Source organism: Pleurodeles waltl, chromosome 6 (genome assembly GCF_031143425.1).
Source record: "Pleurodeles waltl isolate 20211129_DDA chromosome 6, aPleWal1.hap1.20221129, whole genome shotgun sequence".
In the NCBI taxonomy this organism is placed as follows: Eukaryota; Metazoa; Chordata; class Amphibia; order Caudata; family Salamandridae; genus Pleurodeles; species Pleurodeles waltl.
In genome coordinates, this window is record NC_090445.1 from 55,631,693 (window position 1) to 55,655,388 (window position 23,696).

The window sequence follows — 23,696 nt, forward strand, 5'->3', positions numbered from 1 at the left end:
CAAGGCAATAGGTAATGGGTTTTCAACCACTGGGTAGTGGTTTGAAAATCTGGGAAAGAGAGCAATAGGAATGATTTTGAGACCTGAGCTGATTGTGGCTTTGTGTGCCTTAGCTGCACTTGTGTTTCATATTGTTGGCCATTTATTGTATGGAATGCTTTGGACTAATTAGGAATTTATTACATGGTTTATCCTGATTAAATCTGATGACAGATACTCAGTTCCAAAATGGCCGCCATAGTTTTGTGGACTGGTCATGTGATTTTTAAGGTGTAAGGCCTTCCAAGCATTTGATTAAGAGGGACTATTTGACCACCAAGGTAGTTATGACTGTATACCTGTGTTTAATAAGATCTAGATTCACTTTGATGTTTGAATGCATCATATTGTTGCCAATTTTTTTTATGGAACGTTAGGACTGATCAGGAATCCAATAGGCTTGACGAAAGATATTCTGTTCTAAGATGGCCCTCACAGTTATGTGGATAGGTCATGTGATTTCCAAGAGGGTATGCCCTCCAGGCATTTGGTTAAAAGGGACTGTTTGCTTGCACGCCTGAGCTTTCTGATTGATTCGAGCCCGGTGGGAGTTTAATCAATTAATCAATCAAAGCATTTGTAAAGCGCACTACTCACCCGTGAGGGTCTCAAGGTGCCGGGCTGCTACTGCTCAAACGACCAAGTCTTGAGGTGTCTTCTGAAGGTAGGTAGGTCCTGTGTCTGTCGCAGGTGGGTGGGAAGGGTGTTCCACGTCTTGGCAGCGAGGTGGGAGAATGATCTGCCACCAGCGGTCATTCTGTGGATGCGTGGGACGGTGGTGAGGGCAGGTCAGCGGAGCGAAGCTGTCGGGTCGGGGTATAGAAGGAGCGCCGTCTGTTGAGGTATTCTGGTCCGGTGTTGTGAAGTGTCTTGTGAGCATGGGTGAGGAGTTTGAACATGATTCTCTTTTTGACGGAGAGCCAGTGCAGGTCTCTTAGGTGGGCTGTGATGTGGCTGTGGCAGGGGATGTCCGGGATGAGGCATGCAGGGGCTTTCTGCATGTGTTGCATTTTTTTCTGGAGCTTGGCTCTGGTTCCTGCATAGAGGGCGTTGGCGTAGTCCAGTCTGCTGCTTACGAGGGCTAGGGTGACCGTCCTTCTGGTTCCAGTGGGGATCCATTTGTAGATCTTCCGAAGCATGCGGAGGGTGTTTGTAGGAAGTTGGCTCTGTATATACTATCTCAAAGTGAGAGATAGTGTGCACAGAGTCCAAGGGTTCCCCTTAAAGGTTGATAGAGGCAAAATTAGATAATACCAATGCTCTATTTTGTGATAGTGTGGTCGAGCAGTAGGCTTATCAGAGGGTAGTGTTAAGCATTTGTTGTACACACACAGGCAATAAATGAGGAACACACATTCAAAGACTTAACTCCAGGCCAATAGGTTTTATATAGAAAAATATATTTTCTTAATTTATTTTAGAACAAGATTCAAGATTTGAGGTAAGTACATAAAATGCAAGGTACTATACACAGGTAAGTATAGAACTTTGATTTAAAACAGTAGTACACACAGTTTTGGTTAAAATAGCAATAAGCTATTTTAAAAGTGGACACTGTGCAAAAATCAACAGTTCCTGGGGGGAGGTAAGTTTGGTTAAGTTTCTCAGGTAAGTAAAGCACTTACACAGTCAGTCTCCAGGGCATAGGCAGCCCACCGTTGGGGTTCAAGGCAACCCCAAAGCCACAGCACCAGCAACACAGGGCCGGTCAGGTGCAGAGGTCAAAGGAGGGCCCAAAACACATAGGCCCCTATGAAGAACAGGGGTGCTCCGGTCCTAGTCTACTTACAGGTAAGTACCTGCGTCCTCAGGGACCAGACCAGGGGGGTTTTGTAGAGCACTGGGTGGGACACACACAAGCCCACAAAACACACCCTCAGCAACAGGTTTGCTATAGAAAGCAATGGAGGGACCCGGGGGTCACTTAGGCGAAGCAGGCAGGGCACATGGGTGCTTCTCAGGCCAGCCACCGACTGGGCTAGGATGAGGGCCGCCTGCTGGTCACTCCGGCACTGGTAGGTGGATCCTCTCGGTTCTGGGGGCTGTGGGTGCAGTGCTTGGTCCAGGCATCGGGTTCCTTTCTTACCAGGCAGTCGCGGTGAGGGGGGAGCCTCTGGATCCTCTCTGCAGGCGTCGCTGTGGGGGTGCAGGGTGTCCACGTCGTTGGAGTCACCTGGAAAGTTCTCTCTGCGGTGTTGGTTGTCCTGAACTCGAGCCGGGGGCGTTGGGTGCAGAGTGTGGAGACTCACGCTTCTGGGGGGAAGTGAGAGTCTCTTTAGAGTTGTTTCAAAGTTGCAAATTTGTTGCAGTTTCTGAACAGTGCCGCTGTTCTCAGGAGTTTCTTGGACCTTTAGGTGCAGGGCAGTCCTCTGAGTCCTCAGCAGTCGCTGGTCCCGCTGGATGCGTCGCTGTGCAGGTTCTTTGAGTCTGGAGACAGGCCGGTAGGGCTGGGGACAAGTCAGTTGGTGTGTCCGTTGTCTCTGCGGGCCTTTCAGGTCGGCGGTCCTTCTTTCCTCAGGTTGTAGGAATCTGATTTCCTGGGTTCAGGGTCACCCCTAAATACTAAATTTAGGGGGGTGTTTAGGTCTGAGGGGCAGTAGCCAATGGTTACTGTCCTTGAGGGTGGCTACACCCTCTTTGTCCCTCCTCCCTGGGGGGAGGGGGCACATCCTTATTCCAATTGAGGGAATCCTACAAACTCAAGATGAAGGATTTCTAAAGACTGAGGTAACCTCAGCTCAGGGCACCTTAGGGGCTGTCCTGACTGGTAGGTGACTCCTCCTTGTTTTTCTCATTATCTCCTCCAGACTTGCCACCAAAAATGGGGGCTGTGTCCAGAGGGGCGGGCATCTCCTCTAACTGGGATGTCCTATGGTGCGGTAACAACAGACAGGAGCCTTTGAGGCTCACCACCAGGTGTTACAGTTCCTGCAGGGGGAGGTGAGAGGCACCTCCACCCAGTACAGGCTTTGTTCCTGGCCACAGAGTGACAAAGGCACTCTCCCTATTTGGCCAGAAACTGGTCAGCCTAGCACTAGGAGTCGGACTGGTGTTCAGGGGGCATCTCTAAGATGCCCTCTGGGTGTATTTTACAATAAATTCCACACTGGCATCAGTGTGCATTTATTATGCTGAGGTGTTTGATACCAAATTTCACAGATTTCAGTGCAGCCATTATGGAACTGTGGAGTTCGTAATTGACAGACTCCCAGACCATATACTCTTTATGGCTACCATGCACTAACAATTTCTAAGGTTTGGTTTAGACACTGTAGGGACATAGTGCTCACGCAACTATGCCATTACCTGTGGTATAGTGCACCCTGTCGTAGGGCTGTAAGGCCTGCTAGAGGGGAGACTTACCTATGCCACAGGCAGTGGGTTGTGGGCATGGCACTCCGAGGGGAGTGCCATGTCAACTTAGTCTTTTTCTCCCCATCAGCACACACAAGCTGTGAGGCAGTGTGCATGTGCTGAGTGAGGTCCCCAGCATGGCATAATACATGCTGCAGCCCTTAGAGACCATCCCTGGCCACAGGGCCCTTGGTACCAGGGGTACCATTTACAAAGGACTTATCTGTGTGCCAGGGCTGTGCCAATTGTGGGAACAAAGGTACAGTTTAGGGAAAGAACACTTGTGCTGGGGCCTGGTTAGCAGGGTCCCAGCACACTTTCAATCATAACTGGCATCAACAAAAGGCACAATGCTAGGGGGTAACCATGCCAAGGAAGGCATTTCCTTACAATGTTGAAGCAGCAGGAGGAGAAGGAGCTGACTTGCTGGGTCATTGGCAGCGATGAATCCAGGATGAATCCCAGGTTGCGTGCGTGGTCGGTGGGTGTCGGTGCAGTTCCCAGTGTGGCAGGCCACCGAGAGTCGTCCCAGGTGGAGGGGGTGGAGCCAAGGATGAGGACCTCAGTTTTGTCAGAATTCAGCTTCAGGCAGCTGTTCTTCATCCATTCGGCAATGGCCTTCATTCCTTCGTGGAGGTTGTGTTTAGCGGTGGCGGGGTCCTTGGTGAGGGAAAGGATCAGCTGTGTGTCATCGGTGTATGAGACGATGTTGAGGTTGTGAGATTAGGCAATGTTTGTGAACGGAGCCATGTAGATATTAAAGAGGGTCGGGCTGAGGGACGATCCCTGGGATAAGTCGCAGATGATTTTGGTGGCTTCAGAGCGGAATGGGGGGAGGCAGACTCTCTGGGTTCTGCTGGTGAGGAAGGAGGTGATCCAGTCCAGGGCTCTGTTGCGGATCCCTGCGTCGTTGAGGCATGTGCGTAGGGTGTGGTGGCAGACGGTGTCGAATGCGGCCGAGAGGTCCAGGAGGACGGTGGCAGCGATGAGGGCGGTTTTGGTGCTGTCGGTGATGCCGAATCCGGATTGGGGCGGGTACAGAGTGTTGCTTTAATCCAGGAAGCGGGTCAGTTTGTTGACAATTTTCTCAATGACTTTTGCTGGGAAGGGGAGCAGGGAGATGGGCTGGGCTGGAAGTTCTTGAGGTCCTTTGGGTCCGCTTTGGGTTTCTTGAGGAGGGCGTTGATCTCGGCGTGTTTCCAGCTCTCAGGGAAGGTGGCTGTCTCGAAGGAACTGTTGATGATCTTCCGAAGTTGGGATGTGATGACGGAGGTCGCTTTGTTGAAGATGTGGTGAGGGCAGGGGTCGGATGGTGAGCCGGAGTAGATGGTGTTCATGATTCTGATGGTGTCATCACCGTTGACGTGGGTCCAGGAGAGCAGGAGGCTGGTGTGGATGAGGGACTGTGAGTCTGTAGTGTAGGTGGTTGACGGGGGATTCTGTGTAGTGAAGCTGTCATGGATGTCTGCGATCTTGCGGTAGAATAAGGTAGCTAGGGAGTCGCAGAGGTTTTGTGATAGCAGGATGTAGTTGATGTTGGTGCTGGGGTTGGAGAGTTCCTTTACGATGTTGAAGAGCTCCTTGTAGCTGTGTGCGTTGTTGTCGATGCATTCTTTTAAGGCATTTCTTTTGGTGGTTCGGATGAGTTGGTGGTGTCTGCAGATGGCGTTCTTGAAGGCTGTGTGGTTGTCCGGTGTCCGTTCTTGGCAGGACTTTTTCTCGAGTCTTCTGCATGTTTGCTTGGATTCTTTGAGGTCGGCGGTGAACCAGAAGGCCTTTCTGTCGGTGCATCTGTTTGAAAGTTTCTTGATCAGGAGAGAGTGTTGGCACAGTCGTCGATCCATTGCCTGAGGTTGCGGGCTGCTCTGTCGGTGTGGTTGATTGGTGGGTTCCGGGAAAGGGTGGTGATCAGCTGGTCTTCGGTGAACTTGTTCCGTCTGTGGTGGGGAATCCGTTGCGGGTGATGGTGTGTTGTGGGTTTCTCGAAGGAGAAGTGGATGCAGCGGTGGTCGGTCGGGTGGAGTTCGGTTGAGTTCAGTGGTGTGGCTGAAGGAGACATGTTTGCTGGCGGAGAAGATGGGGTTGAGCGTGTGTCCTGCGGAGTGGGTGGGTGTCGTGACGAGCTGCTTGAAGCCGAGGTTGGTGAGGTTGTTGAGCAGGGTTCAGGTCCCCGAGGCGTATGTAGTCTGTGGATGCGAGGGTGTGCGTGCTGATGACATCAGAGATGGAGTCACTGAACTGCTGTCAGGGTCCGGGGGGGTCTGTAAACGAGGGTGGTGTTTGGATGGGTGTGGATCTGGAAGTGCAGGTGTTCGGCGGCGCTGAGGGTGCTTTCGGTGCTGGTCGTGATACTGAGGGTATTCCTGTGGACGATGGCGATGCCTTCTCCTGGTCTGTTGATGAGGTCCCTAGCTGTCCGGGGTGGCTATGTTGATGTCGAGCACTGAGGAGGGGTTCACCCAGGTCTCGGTCAGGAAGGCAATGTCTGGGGAGGATGAGTTGAGTAGGTTCCAGAGTTCGATGGCATGTTTGTGGAAGGAGCGGGTGTTGAGTAGGGTGCATCTGAGATGGTTACGTTCTGCCTTGGCGGGTGGGTCGCTGGCGTGGATGTTGGTGAAGGTGCAGTTCCGACAGGAGAAGGGTCCGTGGGTGAGCTGCGGGGTGGCTTGAAGGCAGGTGAATGACCAACCGCGTTGAGCGCGTGGATGGTGGTGGCGTCGTAACAGAGTTGAGTGTCGCGGCGGTGGGGTGGGTGAGAACCAGGGGTTCCGGCGCGGGACGCGGTCCAGGCACGGACAGACGCAGGCTGGCTTGCCTTAGGCACGCCTTCGGCTCAGGCGCCATTAAGGGGGGAGGCGTGAAAAAAGAGGGCGGGCCACGGGGGATGCAGAGGTGGGAATGCAGCGCGAGAGAGAGAGGGGCGCAGGGGCAGCAGCGGAAGGGGAGGGAGGAGAGTGAGAGAGAGATAACAGAATGAGGGGAGAGAAACAGGGGAAAGGTTTATGTATCTATGGTGAAGTAAGTAATATTTGTATCTAATGGATTTATGTTCTTTAGCAACTTGAAGTCGAGTGTGTTTGTGGGACTCTGGTTAATGGATAGGCATTTATTTTGTCTTCATGTAGATTACATCGTCCTTTCTTTAATACTGGAGTACCTGACTAGCCGTAAGCATGGTCCTGTGGGAGTCCTCCTACTGTAGATCAGATGTTAGAACTTTACTCTCAACTTGGTATGTTTTTTGTTTAGTTGAATGTGCCGGACGTAAAGGATTAAGCAGTGCTGTTCTAGGAAGTTGATGTTGAAACAAGTATTAATAAGCTGAGCTGCTTTATTTTTGGAATTGGTTTTGGGTATTAGTTGGTTCACTATGGCTGGAGGTATTTAACTTTTGTCAGTTGTTTGAGGAGCACTGGTGGGTTATTTAATTTTATGTATTTGTATATGTATGTATGTCTGGAAATATATATATATATATATGAATGAATATATATGTATATAAATTTGGTGCTGCATGTTAGGATGATGTGCAAAATGCATGTTTTACACTAAGGTTTATGTAGACTGTTTATGTGGGGTGCCTTGTAAGTGGGCGATTCACTTGCATTTACAGCGTGGTTTGGTATTCTGCTGCCTTATAATGTTGTTTAGTGTTTTATTATTGTGGGTCATTTATTGTGTTGTAGAGCAAAAATTACTGTGATTTAATCCACTTTGACACATTGTCCTGAGGATGGTCTCACGGACGGTTTGAGCCTTGGGAGACCGAAACGTCGACCTTATACACTCCACGAAGCAATTCTTCACATGAGCTGCTGGAGTCCCTTAGGAGTGATTTCTGATTATTTCAAAGACTGCATATAGGATTCAAACCTTTTGTGGTTAGAGAGTCAGAAGGGTTGGTGCTCTCCTTCTGTCCTTGGATGTAAAGGGATTGTGGACTAGAGGGGTCACAAGTGCATTTGTATAAAAATACAAAAAAATCTCTTTGTTGCTTTCCTATATTGATGGATATATTATTAGTGAATATATCAAAAGTCTTAGGGCCTGATTACAACTTTGGAGGAGGTGTTAATCCGTCCCAAATGTGACGGATTTACCACCAGCCGTATTACGGGTTCCATAGGATATAATGGACTCGTAATACGGCTGGTGGTATTTCCGTCACATTTGGGATGGATTAACACCTTCCTCCAAAGTTGTAATCAGGCCCTTAATTTTCCCAGAAAATTACACGCTGTTTGAAGGTTTATTCATTAATGGAATTTGATCTAAGATTAATTACAACATTAAGAGTATTTAATATCGCTTACATTTTTGTATGCAAATGATTCCTCAATGAACATTGTGTGCTTTACAGTTTAGTTGCACTTGGATCATACAAACTATAGGAAGAGAAAACAGCTATGAAAAGACAGAGGGAAGAGATTGAAATGGAGAAAATATGAAGTGTATATTATTCTTATCTCAGGAAAAACGATAATTACAAAAGACCAAACCAGGAAAAGATATTGAGACTTTGGTCCTGATTACAACTTTGATAGAGGGGTTTACTCCATCACAAACATGACGGATATCCCGTCCGCCATATTACAAGTTCAGTTATATCCTATGGAACTTGTAATGCAGTGGATGGGACATCCATCACGTTTGTGGCGGAGTAACCTTCTCTGCCAAGGTCGTAAAAAGGCCCTTTGAGTGGTCTCATTGAAATGAGGGTGTCCTTTCTGCGACGGCATAGATTGCCGTCAGAGAAGGACTGTTGGAGCATTAGTTTTAATAATGCTTTCAGTGACCCAGACGTCAGCAGAAGGTGACAAATTATGTCTCATGTTTAACAGCCTAACATAGAAAGCTGCACTCACACATATTTTACAAGTGCTCATGTTGGTATTTGTGGGTGTCACAATTGTGCCTACCAGACTTAACAATGTGCTAATAAAATTTAAATAATGCCAAAGTGTATTCTAGACTCTAGATTAATTGCTAGCATCAAAACGAATTAGCATTCTTAGGCCCTCATTACAACATTGGAGGTAAATGCCGCCATGCTTATGGCCGCCAACATACCGTGACCGCGGCGGTATACCGCTACAGATATTATGACCCACACAGAGAAATCCGCCACTATACAGACACCCACTTAAGTCCGCCAGACCAAAGGTTAATGATAAACTGGCAGTACCAAAACCCACACTGTTACGCCAACAGGAATATGTCCACAGTATCAGGACCCGTGAATCACTGCGGTAAACCATTGGTGGTACACACCGCCGCACTCAAAATAAACACATACATACAAAACTACACCACATTGGACAATACAAACTACACACACCTGACACACATACACACCACACCCACACCACTATAAAACACACACCCACATTACCCAAAACCCTTTCAACGAAAAAAAAGATTGCGAACAGAGAGAGAGACAAGCCAGGAGCACCCACTCAATCTGAGCCACAGAACACCATCACCCATAAACCATCCACGCACCCCACAGTGCACATCACTCCACACATCCTCACACACATACCACTAACACCACATCCATGGCACCCCAGGTTTCCAGAGAAGGAGCTAAGGGTCATGGTGGAGAAAATCATCCGGGTAGAGCCACAGCTATTCAGAACACAGGTGCAGCAGACATCCATTGCAAAGAAGATGGAGCTATGGCGGAGACTCGTGGACAAGGTCAACGCCGTGGGACAGCACCCCAGAACAAGGGATGACATCAGGAAGAGTTGGAACGATCTACGGGGGAAGGTGCGTTCCATGGTTGCAAGACACCAGGTAGCTGTACAGAGGACTGGCGGTAGACCCCCGCATCCTCCCCCACAACTAACAACATGGGAGGAGCAGGTCTTGGCAATAATGCATCCTGAGGGCCTCACATGAGTAGCAGGAGGACTGGACTCTGGTAAGTCAAATCTTTCCTACTATATCCCCCACCCTACCTGCATGCCATCACAAACACCTACCCCTATCCTCACACCAATCACTCCACCACCTCACATATACCCCACTATCACAACCCACCCATCCCAATACCAAGCCCTGCATGCAACACCAATGCATGAACACCCATCACTGACCTGCATGGACACCCATCACTAAAGCATGCCCATTAGAGAGAATCACCTAGCCCACAAAATCACCACGCACACAAGGCAAAGCTGACTGGGCTATCACAACCATACATGGAAACACACCCATGCACAAGATGGGAAACACAGATACAATAACACTGCATTTACATCCCCACAGGACCCCCACTCAACATCATCGGAGGGGAGGTACCACCAACATCCAGTCCCACCACAGAAGAGGCCCACAGTGATGACAGCAGCTCTGCATGTCAGGATCACTATGACCAACCTGGCCCATCAGAGACCTCTGGACAGTCGGTTACCCTGCCACAGTGCCATACCACCACACAGCCTCCCCCCTCAGGAAACACCACCACAGCACCCACCAAGCGGGCCCATACCCCTGTCCTCAGGACACGTCAATCAGCAGTGTGTCACCCCACAAACGCAAGACAATCAGGGACCTGGGGTCAGTGGCAGTGGGCACACGGTTCAGGGGACAGAGGCACAGGACAACCGGGAAGCTGGGAGGACTGCTGTGCGACAGGGGGAGGACAGGCCCAGGGAACCCACTCTCCACAAGGCACTTGCAGGAATCCTGGGAGCATACAACCATTCCCAGGAGACCTTGGGCCAGATACTGGCCAAGTTGCAGGAGGGACAGTTCCTGGGGATCAGGGAGGACCTCAAACACATCCACACCATCCTGGTCACCATTGCAGGGGTGCTGGCTGACATGGCCAACACCATGAGGGAGGCAGTGGCACACCAACGGGCCCCTGACACTAGCCACACCGAAGAACAGCCCTCCACCTCCGCTGGCGCTAGTGGACAGGAGACCCCGCCACTGAACCAACAGGCCCCACCAGCACCCCACCCCCTGCAGAAGGAGAACCACCCCGCAAACGGTCCCTGCGATCCAGGCAGAAGCAAGAGAACATTGAACTGCCATTGCTCCCCTTCCTATGCCCCATTGGACAATGCACCTGTGATACAAAGAGACTGGACTCTAACTGGACATTCCTCCACCATGACCCCAGCCCATTGCACATCCCCCTCAACCTCTTAGCACTTAAATATACACCCTTGGAACAAATACAAGTTTGGAGTCTGTTAACTAATTGAAATATGTATTAGTTCAACAATCTGTAAACATTGCAATTCATATGTAAAGTTATATATACTTTGGTATGACCTGTAGTGGGCAGCAGTAAACACACCAGGAGCCAGAGTGGGGCACAGAGATATGAAAATAGAGATGCCAAAGGGTACAGTAAGTGGCCATAGACATAGGGAAATCATGCTGCCATGTCCAATGTTCAACAGAAAACTGCAATGTAAACTGAAGTTACAGTGTCTTACCTGTGTGTCACTGGAAGTACTGCTGTATGAGAGAACTCCAGTTGTCCACATCTTCATCCTCTGCCTCCTCTTCCTCACTGTCCACAGGCTCAACCACTGCCACAAGACCATCTCCAGGCTCATCCTCCTGCAGAAAAGGCACCTGGCATCTCAAGGCCAGGCTGTGCAACATGCAACGATGATCTGGCACACCTTCTTGGGTGAGTAGTACAGGGATCCACCAGTCAGATGGAGGCACCTGAACATGGCCTTCAGAAGGCCGAAGGTTCTCTCAATTATCCTCCTTGTTCGCCCATGTGCCTCATTTTAACGGTCCTCTGCCCTTGTCCTGGCATTCCTCACTGGGGTCAGTAGCCATGAGAGGTTGGGGTAACCAGAGTCACCTGCAATTATCGAGGGATACCTGTTAGACACACACTCACCCTTAGGGACAACCCCAAACCCATACACCAACATATACTGGTTGGGGACCTTGGGCTCACTTATTAGCCACACCCGGTGCCTCTGGAGTTGAGCCATCACATATGGGATGCTGCTATTCCTCAAGATAAAGGCGTCATGCACAGAGCCAGGATACTTGGCATTCACATGGGAGATGTGCTGGTCCGCCAAACACACCATCTGCACATTCAGAAAGCGATAGCTTTTTCTATTCCTGAACACTTGTTCATTCCTCCGGGGGGGGGGGACAAATGCTACATGTGTACCATCAATGGCACCAATGATGTTGGGGATATGCCCCAGGGCATAAAAGTCAGCTTTCACTGTGGCCAAATCCTCCACCTGGGGGACTACAATGTAGCTGTGCATGTGTTTCAGCAGGGCAGACAACACTCTGGTCAACATGTTAGAGAACATTGGCTGAGACATCCCTGATGCCATGGCCCCTGTTGTTTGGAAGGAACGGCTTGCCAGGAAATGGAGCACTGACAGGACCTGCACTGGAGGGGGGATACCTGTGGGGTGCCGGATAGCAGAAATCAGGTCTGGCTCCAATTGGGCACACAGTTCTTGGATTGTGGCCCGATCAAGTCTGTATGTAAGGATAATGTGTCTGTCCTCCATAGTCGCCAGGTCCACAAGGGGTCTGTACACGGGGGATGTCTCCTTCTAGAATTCATCCTCAGCGGTTCAACTCTAGGGTGGAAAACGGTGAGTAGAGGGTCATATTCACACATATGTTGCAATAAAAATGCATTTCTTCCTTTACAGAAACAGTATGTGAATTCGAAAATCAGTTGATGTGCCAATGTCTGCAGTGATGCAGTTGGGTACCATGGCCTGTGCCCCCCTGAAATGGCAGCTCCCTGACCTCTAAGGAGAGACAAGTGGAAATGAGGTAATTCTGCTGGCGTTGTGTGTGGTTGCGGTCAGCGGTCGACGACCACCGTGCAACTTCGCATTGGTTATCATTGAGCCCTATGGGTTCCAGGAGCCAATGGCAATGTACGCCTGCGGTGACGGTACGCACCGCCGCGGACGTGACCGCCATTTTATAACTGTTCAATAACTTGCTACCTGACCTTCAACTGGAGAGGACCTATACTGCAAGTGCTGCTGTGACCCGTGTCTGGAAGCGACAATAGCTCGAGTGTCTGGGGAAAGTGCCCCCGCCTTCACTTCAGAGGAGTTGGAGAGACTGGTGAATGGGGTCCTACCCCAGTATACTTCACTCTATGGTCCTCCAGACAAACAGGCGAGTACACTGCGGGCATGATGCGTGGGCCATGAATGTATGGAGTGCTGTGTGTGTATGCCTCGTGTAGGGGGGCTGAGGGGTCCTGGCTAGAGTGCTGCATGTCTGGTGGTCAATGTCTGTGCATAAGGGGATGGGAGGGATATTGTGGGACTTGAGTGTAACAGTCCGGATGGTATTACTAATCCCTTTTTTCTATGTACCTTTCTCTGCAGGTCAGCGCCCATCAAAAAAAGGGTATTTGGCGTGCCATTGCCAAGATGTGGACCTTGGGGGTCTTTGACAGGCAGAGCACCCACTGCCACAAACGGTGGGAGGAACTGTGCCGCTGGGCAAGGAAGACAGAGGAGGCCCAGCTGGGGCTGGCCTCCCAACAAGGAAGGGGTGCCCTTTGTACCCTGACCCCCCTGATATTCCGCATCCTGGTGGTGGCCTATCCGGAGTTGGATGGGCGCTTAAAGGTATCACAGCAGCCACAAGGGGGTGAGTACAGATTCAGATTCATGACTTTGCGTGCGTTAAGGTTTTGCCCGGGTGGGGGATGTGGGCTGTGGGTGCCCCTAGGCCAGGGCGAACATGCATGGCAGGGTAGGTCCCATGTTGGGCAGGCTCTGATGTACTCCAACCCCAATAGTGTTAGTGGCCATCTACTACTGGGCAGAGTCCTTTGGGTTTCAGGTGTGAAGCTAATGGTGTTAGGCATTGTACCCCATTGGCTGATGACTAGCATTGTAACTGGTAGTGCATGGCCTTGTGCATAGGGCTGTTCCCTGTGTGTTGTGTACCCCAACGGTAGTGTTGTTGCTGGCATTGACCAAGTGTATCCTCTGTCTCCTCCCCCTTCTTGTTTTGTCACCTTGTCCCTGTGTGCATTAGCAACATCTGGTAGAGGAGCAGATGCACCGGTGACGTAGGGAGCTGCATCCGACATGGGCCTGGAGGCCGAATCCACCAAAGGTGAGGGCACCAGTGGGACGGAGGACGAGGGGAGCACCACGACGGAGTCAGGAAGGGACACTACAGACAGCGACTCCTCCTCCGATCAAAGCTTCCTGGCAGTGGCGGACACCTCTGTGCCCACCCCACCAATAGGTACAGCTGCCACCCCCAAGTACCAACACCGCCCTCCCAGCAGCCCCTCAGCGTGTTTCCCGTGCCCGCTCAACCAGGAGTGTGGGCATCTCCTTCACCCCAGGCACCTCAGGCCCTGCTCCAGTCAGCCCTGCTGCCCTCAGTGAGGAGGCTATTGACCTCCTGAGATCCCTCACTGTTGGACAGTCAACCATTCTGAATGCCATCCAGGATGTCGAGAGGCATTTGCAACAAACAAATGCATACCTGGAGGGCATTCACTCTGACGTGGAAGTCCAACAGAGAGCATTTCAGGCTCTGGCCTCTGCACTGATGGCAGCCATTGTCTCTGTATCCAGCCTCCCCCCTCCAACTTCCTCTACCCAGTCCCAATCCCCTCAACCCCAGCCTATCCCAAGCACACCTTCAGACCAGCATTCACCCAAATCAACACACAGAAGTGGCTCGGGCAAGCACAAGCACCACACTTCATCTCAGAGACACTCACACGAGCACCATCCCCAAGCAGACCCACCAACAACCACTGCCTCCACTGTGTCCCCCTCCTCCTCCTCGTACCTCCCTCCCAGTTGCGACTCCACTCACACCTGCATGCACGACATCCTCATCCACTACCTCCATCACCAGCACACCCATCACTACTCACCCCTCCCTGGGGGTCACCACCCCCACATCCATGCACACGCCCCCTGTGTCCTCTCCCTCTATGTCTGTGACCCCTCGTCCCAAAGTACACAAACGCAAGCCCACACCCACCCGACAGCCATCCACCTCACAACAGCATCCAGATCATGCACCTGCACCCAAACACAGCAGACTGACTCCTCCTACAAGCACTCGCTCCTCCTCCACTCCCAAACCTTTACCCTCTTCCCACCCCAATGTCTCCAACAAGCTTTTCGTAACAAACATTGACCTCTTCCCTACCCCTCCCCCCGTCCTTCACCTCGGGTCAGGGTGGCCAAAACCCAGGCCAGCACCTCAGCCACCAAGTCCATGTCCGCTGTGGTGTCTGCAGCTGTCAGAGGCTCAAAGAGGGCACCCGTCAGCCCAGCCAGTGTGCCACCAACCCCTGCCAAGAACATTCCACCACCTGGGAAGGTGAGGAAGGGGACAGTATCCAGCAAGGGGAAGGAGCGACAACCACCCAACAAGGCCAACTCAAAGACAAGGTGACACCACCATCTGCCAAGGGCAGAAAGGGGCACAAAACAACAGCCAAGGCACTTCAGTCGTCCGAGCCTGCAGGTGAAGGCCTGGTGGCTACCAGCACAACCGCCAGCACAGGCACCTGCACCGTGGCCAGCACCGCCACCTGCACCGCCGCAAGCATCACCACCTCCCCTCGCTGCAAGCACCACTACTGTCAGCAGCAGCAGCCGTCCGAGGCTGCGGGAGAAGGGCTGGAGCCTCCCCCAACCACTGGCAGCAACAACACCTGCACCGCGGCCAACACCGCCACCTGCACCGCTGACAGTAGCACCACTGCCAGCAGCAGCAGCAGCCCCAGTGGGCAGGCGTCCGAGGCTGCAGGAGAAGGGCTGGAGCCTCCCCCCACCACTGGCAGCACCCCCACCAGCACCGGCTACCACCACTGTGCAGCCCTAGCTGCCGGCGGATGGACTGTGGCCCTCCCTCCATGGACTATCATGCATCCTGGTCACTGCAAATCTCGTGGCTCTGACACCCAGGTGAAGGACTGTTACCTGGCACCCCCCAATTGTTGCATCACTGGGCACAAAGCCCCCTTCAGAACCAGTGGAGAAAGGCATCCACTCACCCTATCCTTGGCAGGAGGAAGCACACTGGGCACTAAGACCCCTCCAGAACCAGTGGAGAAAGGCATCCACTCACCCTATCCTTGGCACGATGAAGCACACTGGGCACAAAGCCCCCTCCAGAACAAGTGGAGAAAGGCATCCACTCACCCTATCCTTGGCAGGATGAAGCACACAGGGCACAAAGCACCCCTCCGGAACCAGTGGAGAAAGGCATCCACTCACCCTATCCTTGGCAGGATGAAGCACACTGGGCACTAAGACCCCTCCAGAACCAGTGGAGAAAGGCATCCACTCACCCTATCCTTGGCACGATGAAGCACACTGGGCACAAAGCCCCCTCCAGAACAAGTGGAGAAAGGCATCCACTCACCCTATCCTTGGCAGGATGAAGCACACAGGGCACTAAGCCCCCTCCAGAACCAGTGGAGAAAGGCATCCACTCACCCTATCCTTGGCAGGATGAAGCACACTGGGCACTAAGCCCCCTCCAGAACCAGTGGCAAATGTCACCCACTTGAGAGACTGTGGCTTTGCACTCCCCAGGACCAACCAGTGGGCAAACCACCCACTTGAGAGACTGTGGCTTTGCACTCCACAGGACCAAGGAGTGGGCAAACCACCCACTTGAGAGACTTGAGAGACTCTGGCTTTGCACTCCCCAGGACCAAGCAGTGGGCAAAGCACCCACTTGAGAGACTGTGGCCTTGCACTCCCCAGGACCAAGCAGGGGCATGGAGCCCCCTCCAGGAGCAGTGGCGTAGTACCATCTTCTGGCTGAGGTAGCCCTCTTCCCCTGTCCCCCTGAGGTGCCTGTGATTTTTCGACCTGATGCCCCTGCAGTGTTATCTCCGTTTTGAGGCAGGAGTCAAGTGTGGGCTTGGCCTATGTGTTATAGCCCTGTGGGCCACAGACTATTTTTGTGTGGACATTGTCCCTCATTTTATATATTGTATATATTGTACATATTGTTTATTTATTTATGAATGTATTTCTCAAAATTTCTAATATTACACTCATTTGACTCCATTCCTTTTGTCCTTGCGTTATTCCAGAGGGTTACTGGGTGTATATGTAATGTTGTTGCATGTGTTTGTGTGTATGGTGTTGTAGGTGAGGGTGGGAATGTGGGTGTTGCATGTTGCGTGTGTGTGTCACTCTCTTTTTCCTCCCCCCTCTCCTGTGTACTAGGGGTAGTACTCACTGTGGTCGTCGTCACGGGATTGGTACTCCTGGTATATGAGAAGATACACCAGCATGAGAAGGACGTGCAGCTCGGGCTCCATGGCGTCCTGGTTCTTCTTTGAGTGTCGAGAGGTGAGTGTTTTCCCTTCCAAGTACTGTTTCTGCAGTGCTTTTGATGGCGTTGGTACCGCCCCGGAATAGCTGGCGGATTGGCGGGTTGTAATGGGGTGGGTGGTACTTTGTCTTCCGCCTGGCTGTTGGCGGTTACCGCCGCAGTGTTTGTTGCTACCGCCGTGGCTGTCGGAGTGTTAAAGAGGCTGTATGTGTTGGCAGTTTCTGCCGTAGTCATGATTCCATTTTTTTTACCACCAGCCTGTTGGCGGTATTACTGCCGCTTTAACACCGACCACCAGGGTTGTAATGAGGGCCTTAATGTTCAAAGCACGATTTTTGAGTTTAGATAAATGAACTTCTCCGTTATATCTAACGTGATCTATTAACAAAGCTTTACAATTTATAATGAAATGTTTTTTTTTTTATGGTATAATTATTAATGCTTAATTTACAAATTTGTATATTATGTGCATTTATTAATTAGTATTATAATGTGGTTTATATTTCTTGTGTGAGCATAAGTAGGCCTCCAGAACTTGTATTTGCAGTCATGTAAAGTGATGAATTGTTGTTCTTTCCAATGTGAATTTTTCCATTATGTGCCGTTCCTATGAGTAGCAAGCAATAGGTTCTTGTTTCTATTGTACAGAAACTTTTAGCTTAGTGACCTTGGTATGGAACATTTAGGCCTGTGGACTTAAGAAATAATTTGCTTCAATTGACATACGGATTCACATGGATCTGAGACAAGCATATTGTAAACCATGGGAAGAAATTGGAATGGTGCAACAGAATACAAAATGTTACAAAACTGTTTGGAGTCACACGGAAAGAGGAGATGATGTCAGGCTAGACCTGGGAATTAAACAGACTGTTTCAACCTGAAGTCATAACGATATTTTGACTGGACAATGCCTTTTTGTGCCTGATATTGTGCTACTGTGCATTTTGGATAGGGATGGACTACATTTTAGTTAGTCTTTCCTCAGCTTTTGAGACACCTAGACTCTGTGCAGTCGCTCTGCACCTTTCCTGGTGATGCTTTGGACTGGATTTGCTGCTGATTTAATTGTTTTCCTGATGAAGAATCCTTGAATGCGGTCCCTTGGAGAAGTATATCTCTCGGCTGATTGCCATTTCCCTTGACAGGTTCCTTTTTTTTACTAGATTAGAAGGTAGCATGCTGACACTCACACTCTATTTTTCTAGTTAGTATTCTGTACACCTAGAGATATTGTTTTCCAAATTATTTTTGTCTCATTTTTTATTTTGCCCGTATATGTTAGCCTGTCCCCACACATGCATCTCCTAATTTGGTTACCTGTAGGGACAAACCACGTCCAGCCCTGGAAAAGTATACTCTGCTTAACTGAGCTTGATACATGATTACACAGTTCACCTGAGATATGTTTCTGTGTCTCAGATAATTTCCTTAATGATATGTATTATTCACCTTGAATACTTAATTGTAATGATGCTAATTTAATTAAACTTGTTTCACCGCTTTGGGCAGCCTATGGTGTTGATATAGCTTTATAATGGGATTTTGCGCAGTCTTCACACATTAAATTTGTGGTTGTAAAATAAAGCTTTGAAACCTTTCATCGATTGGAGTTTCTTTCTGAGGCCATATTGGTCATGGTGTCTAAATAGTTGGGATGATGTTTAAGTACTTGTGTATGGTTCACCACACTTTTTTCTGGGTCAAAACGTCCCTCTACCTTGGTGACGCATTTGGTTCCTGTGAAGGATGAAAATGTGCTTGCAGATCTCACTGCAGGATTGAAAGGAATTTTCTTTGGGGCCCACTACAATTAGTGAACATTGAGAGGTTGTCCTTCACTGCTGGTGTCCAAATGCCTGAACTACCATTTGCAAACTAATTCACTCCTATTGTACAGATGATTATCGAAGTGTAGCACATGCTTATCACTGCAGGGATGCAACTCTCTTGTGAAGAAGAGGTCATAAAGTTTTGTCTGGCAAGGACTAACTGGCTTGAAGATCCAATAACCAGTTATGGTAGCCACTCTTTTGAAAACTCTACTCTTTCATGAGCTTTTCACTCATATAAAGTCTGTGCTTTGCCTTAAGCCAAACCAGATATTAGCATTGCAACAAACAAACCACAACAATAACAACTGTCTGCCATCTTGTTTTTTTCTTCTTGCCACCTTCTCCAATGTTAGGGGTCACAGCGAGTGACAAAGCAAACATCAGTTAGGTCTAAATTCCAGGCCCTTCTGGGGCACCTCCACAGAGGCATAAAACAAGCATCGGTAGATGGTGTCATACTTTCTCCCTAATTGGTGTTCCAAGGATCCAATCATACTATTTTAGATTATTCTGAAATGTTCTTCCAACACATTAGACTATTTGTAATTCACCTTACACCCAAGGCTTCCTTTTTCAAAACTGATTAGACTTTGTCAGCCGGAGTAAAAAGAGTCAGGGCAGTAGAGGACTTTACATCCATCATTCTGCCTTTACTTTGCCCACCAAATTTAGAGTTTACCACTTGCGCTTTGGTGAAATACAAGGGTTCCTGTGAACCGTTGTCACGATGGTACATGCAAAGTCATTTAAAAGTTTAGTGTAAGTGTTCATCACCAGGCAGACGCTCACCAAACTTCGCTCAACAAACTCCTAAACCAAGAGTTTGGCTTTGGAAAAGGAAAAAAATGGCCTCAACAATGTGGGAGTTTTCTCCCATGGTGTGAGGGCCATTTTATTTTTACTGTCTTTCGCCGCAGGGGTATTCCTGGTGATCACGGACAGAAAAAAAGAAATAAAACATCCGACTGTTTACTCCAAGTAGAGCCATGGACAGGCAGTTTACGTCAGACAACCTGTACTCCTTTGGAGGAAGGCTTAGGGTTAGCGTAATCTAAATCGGGCCCTATGTCCTCTGCAGCCGGTACAGTACAGTTACAGTAGTCCTAGAATCCTGCAAGCTAATAGCTCTGTATCAATCCACAGACTGAGTGAAGATATAATTAGGTAGTAGGTGGTATCTTTCCTTGTACCATAAATCCAACAAAAGCATGAATGCTTATAGGGAAGCAAGTTGGATAACTCCTGAATTTGGAATGAGTGATAAAATTCCTCCAATTCTCCCGGCAGAATTACAAATTCCACCGAACCCTAGCACTGGGAGGGCACCAGGCAACACTCTCCCAATGCAGGCGCGCCACTGCTTGTGGTGAGAAAGCTGCCGCTCAAGTAGAAAATCTACTTGAGAAGCATCAAACCCAACTCAAGAAGCAGCACCCCCTGGCTTACCGCCGTTAGTGCTAATTTTTTTATTGCGGAACAAGTGCGTGGCGCTGAAAATCAGCGCAAGCAGCACAATGTGCAGATTTCCACCGTTTCACAGACCTACTCAGAATCTCACTGAGTTTTCATGGAACTCCGTGGAATTCCATAGAGTGAAGCTACTTGAGTTCCACCCACCCCTACTAAACACCAGTTTTATCCACAATGTTTGTAGCTCCCTAAATACATACAATATTAGTTAATGATTACGTTGCTGACGGTGCCTATGTGGGCCATTTTTTAACTCTGCCTTACCAGCGAGTTTTTAGTCTCCCCACACATAGGGAGCAATTAACAGCGTGCGTTAGAACACTCTGCATCAATAAACCAGCTGTCATGCTGTACCACGATGTGCCTGCCCATGCCCACTAAACCAGGGAGGGAGCCCACACCTCTGAAGCTAACACACAGGAGGTGTAAATTTGCTGGGAAAAGGCCCTTGCAGTGATGCCAGCGATGTGAGAAGATGTGGCAAGTGACTCCTGAGTGATGCCATTTTGAAATATCCTAGCAGGCTATGCAGGAACATTGGGACAGGTACGGAGTGGTGATGTGGCACCCCAGGATAGACCAAATGTACCTCAATGCAGGACCCTTCTGCCCCCACTAAAAAGGTCTTACGCGGAGGGAGAGCTCTCTTTTGGCTGTGTTTTTCTGCTGGACACTGAGACTGGAGGCAGTTGCCATGGATAATTGGAAGGAAAAATCCTCTAATGCCATCTAGACTAAGGACTTCTGTTGGCCCCAGGATCAGTGGGGCCATCCCCAGGACCAACAAAGCTGGTCACCTTACACCTCCTGAGGACTAGTTGGAGGAAAGACTGCGCTTCTACATCAAAGAGGGAGGCGCATAGAAAACATAGGAGAAAAACTGGTGCAGGGAGCAAGTGAGACCAACTCCCTGCAAAGTTAGTTTCCTTTGAGGCCAGGTGGCTAGGGTTTGCCACTAAGGGCAACATGAGACAAAGATCCTGCAAAATGGCCCAGTGGGGCCCGATATCCGCCTGAGAACGATTTTGACCTTTGACCCAGAGAACGGTCATGGATCTCCACTGCCTGGCCAATTTAACCCCCCCAGGGTGGACCAGGGCCCAGGGGTCACCACAAGGATTCCTGATTTCTCATTTTGGGAGGGGGTGTGCATGGGCCCCTTCCCCTGTGTCCAGTGGACCTGGGGACCCCACCCCTAGGTGGGCTCCATTATTGGACCACCAGGACTCCAACACCAGGCCCCGATGGACAGCAATGGCAGGGAAGCACTGTCACGCTTTCCCTCAGAGTGCAGGAGGGTCTCAGGATTCCTTCACTGGGCCGCAGGAAGAAGACAATGTAGGGGGAGCTGCGCCACACCCTCCCCAGTAGTGGCTGGCCCTCCATGCTCCCCTTCCTTGTGCCTGGGGGGGGAACCAAAGGCCGCCACAAGCCACAGTGCTATGCCAGCAGGAGCTGGCAGGGCAGAAGAAACCTGCTGGCTCCCATGGCAGTTCAAAAGAGTGCTGTGCGGTTAGGAGCAGCCAGGTGTGGCCTTCCTGGGCTTCCCCCAACATAAGTGTGGGGTGCCCCGGTGGGACTGGGCAACTCATTTAAAAAAAAATAAAAAGGGCTGACCGGCATGATGTGTGGGTCAGGAGGTGGTGCGCTTACTGGGAGGAATGGTTTCATTTTCTTAAGTAGGGAAAGCTGGTACCAAGTTCCCTTGGTTTCCTTGGTGATATGTTCTTTGATGGTAAAGTCAATCTCCAGTGTAAATCCGAGTGACCTGGGTGACAGCAGGGGTTTGACTCTTTTGAGGTTCACGTCAGCCTTCCTAAAGCCATCAAGAATTTCAACAACTTGATCACCTCCTCCACCAACTCCCTTGTCCCCTTTCCAACACAACAATCCAAGATCTAGACTGACGGGCAGATCGTACACCGTGGATGATACGCCACTGCAACCAACTGAAGTGCAAATGGAGAATGAACTTCAGCCCATAACCTAATTCGAGAGACTTCGCTAAATGCCTCACAAACATATCAAAAGACCCAATGCTAACTCTATGTCCTATCATCACCCCCAAAAGAAATGCCACCACCATGAAGTGCCTCCACTACGCCTATTCTAGAGGATTGCAACCCATCAGAGTAATGCTCACACCCCTCCTGAATGCCTCCATTTCCTCCTCCCCAGACATTTAGAAAAATGTGACTTCCCATTTCTGAAGAAACCCTACGAGCACCCTTCAACGCTCGTCAACTTCAGACTGGTGTCCCTGCTACCATTACCATCTGGTACCAATGTTCTGATTTTTTTGCGGTATCGACTGGTGGCGCAAGTTTCAAGAATGCAGCAGCACTGTATTCCATGTTTCTTGTGGCAGCCTTAGGAAATCTGCACTATCATGAAGATCTTGTGAGCTGTGCTGAAGGCCACTATCTGCCTCCTTCCCTGTCCTGGGCAGCTTCTTCGGGAACCAAGAACTTGACGAACACAACCCTTGTGTTGGCTCTTGAATCACCTCGTCCAGTCTGAGGTCATAAGGCGTGAAATTATACTTTGCTGTTTGTGTCTGGTTGTTGCTGCCTGTGTTGTACCTGCTTGTCACTGTTTTTAGCATTTTCTTTGTACGACTGATGGTTTGGTGTTGTGGCGCAGCACCTTCTTTTGCCTTAACCTAGCCAGCAAATCTTGGCAGGCTTTTCCAACGGTGCAACCTTGTTGGTCTTTTAACTTTTCCACAAGACTTCGTACTGGATGGAGTGGCGCTTGCCCTCAAACACCAACTGCAGGCTTCTTCGGTTTTGCTTGGGCACAGGTGGTACGCACAAGCAATTTGCTATTTCTTGCAAACTCTCAGGGAAAGCACTTCTGTTCTTGCGGACAGCATATCCCCTACTCATCGCAGTTGTTGCGTCTTCCCCAGCCGCGTAGCATGTACAAGAACACACCACACACGGTGCTCATGGTTAACGTCTTTACTTATCAAAGTAAAACATTCAACTGAACTTTCAATATCCCAATAACCATTAGACCACACCCTGACATCTCCCAGATCGAGTACATAATTTCCTTCATAAGTCCGACCCTGGTCACGGGGTTCTAACACTTACAGTTCTAAGACAGTCACAGGCGCTTGTTATTGTTTTTCATGGATGTCAGGCTGCTGTGTTACTCACCAGACACCTCGTCTTTGAAGCTCACTTTCAGCAAATTATTATTCTTTCTCAAACCCTACTCAGTTCATTGGAGCATCTTGAAACATTGAGCTTCTTGAAACATGACTACTTAACCTGCTGTTTAAGATTCATACTCAGGTACACACTACCACAATGTAGCAGTAATGTGAAAATACCACTTTTTAGTGAATGTTATCATTTTAAAAAACGTGTACTATAATCTGAGGATGAGGATTCATGAAATTGACAAAATTGAGTCTTGGTTGTCATGAGAAAAAGATAACATACCTGCTCAAGATGATCTGCACATCCTAGAGAGAAAAAGAGAAAGTTAAGAGATAAATATTTATACCACATGATTTAGGCATTGATTTATTTTGTGAAGAGGCACTAAGCTACTACTGGGGTTGGAGATCTTTCTTACTGATGACAAGATACTTTGGCCCATATTGAGCCACCCGCAGCTAGGAATTCAACACAAAATGGAATGTAAAAGCAGGAAAGTTACTAT

The 23,696-nt window shown here is 49.6% G+C and overlaps 1 protein-coding gene across 1 annotated transcript in view; it reads right to left on the minus strand.

The window, feature by feature from the left end:
* LOC138299185 (E3 ubiquitin-protein ligase TRIM39-like) overlaps positions 1-23,696 on the minus strand; it is a 182,115-nt gene that overhangs the window by 43,117 nt on the left and 115,302 nt on the right. Inside the window, exon 4 of the mRNA XM_069237280.1 lies at positions 23,474-23,496. Coding sequence (XP_069093381.1) covers positions 23,474-23,496 — 23 coding nt within the window. The remainder of the gene's footprint in view (positions 1-23,473; positions 23,497-23,696) is intronic.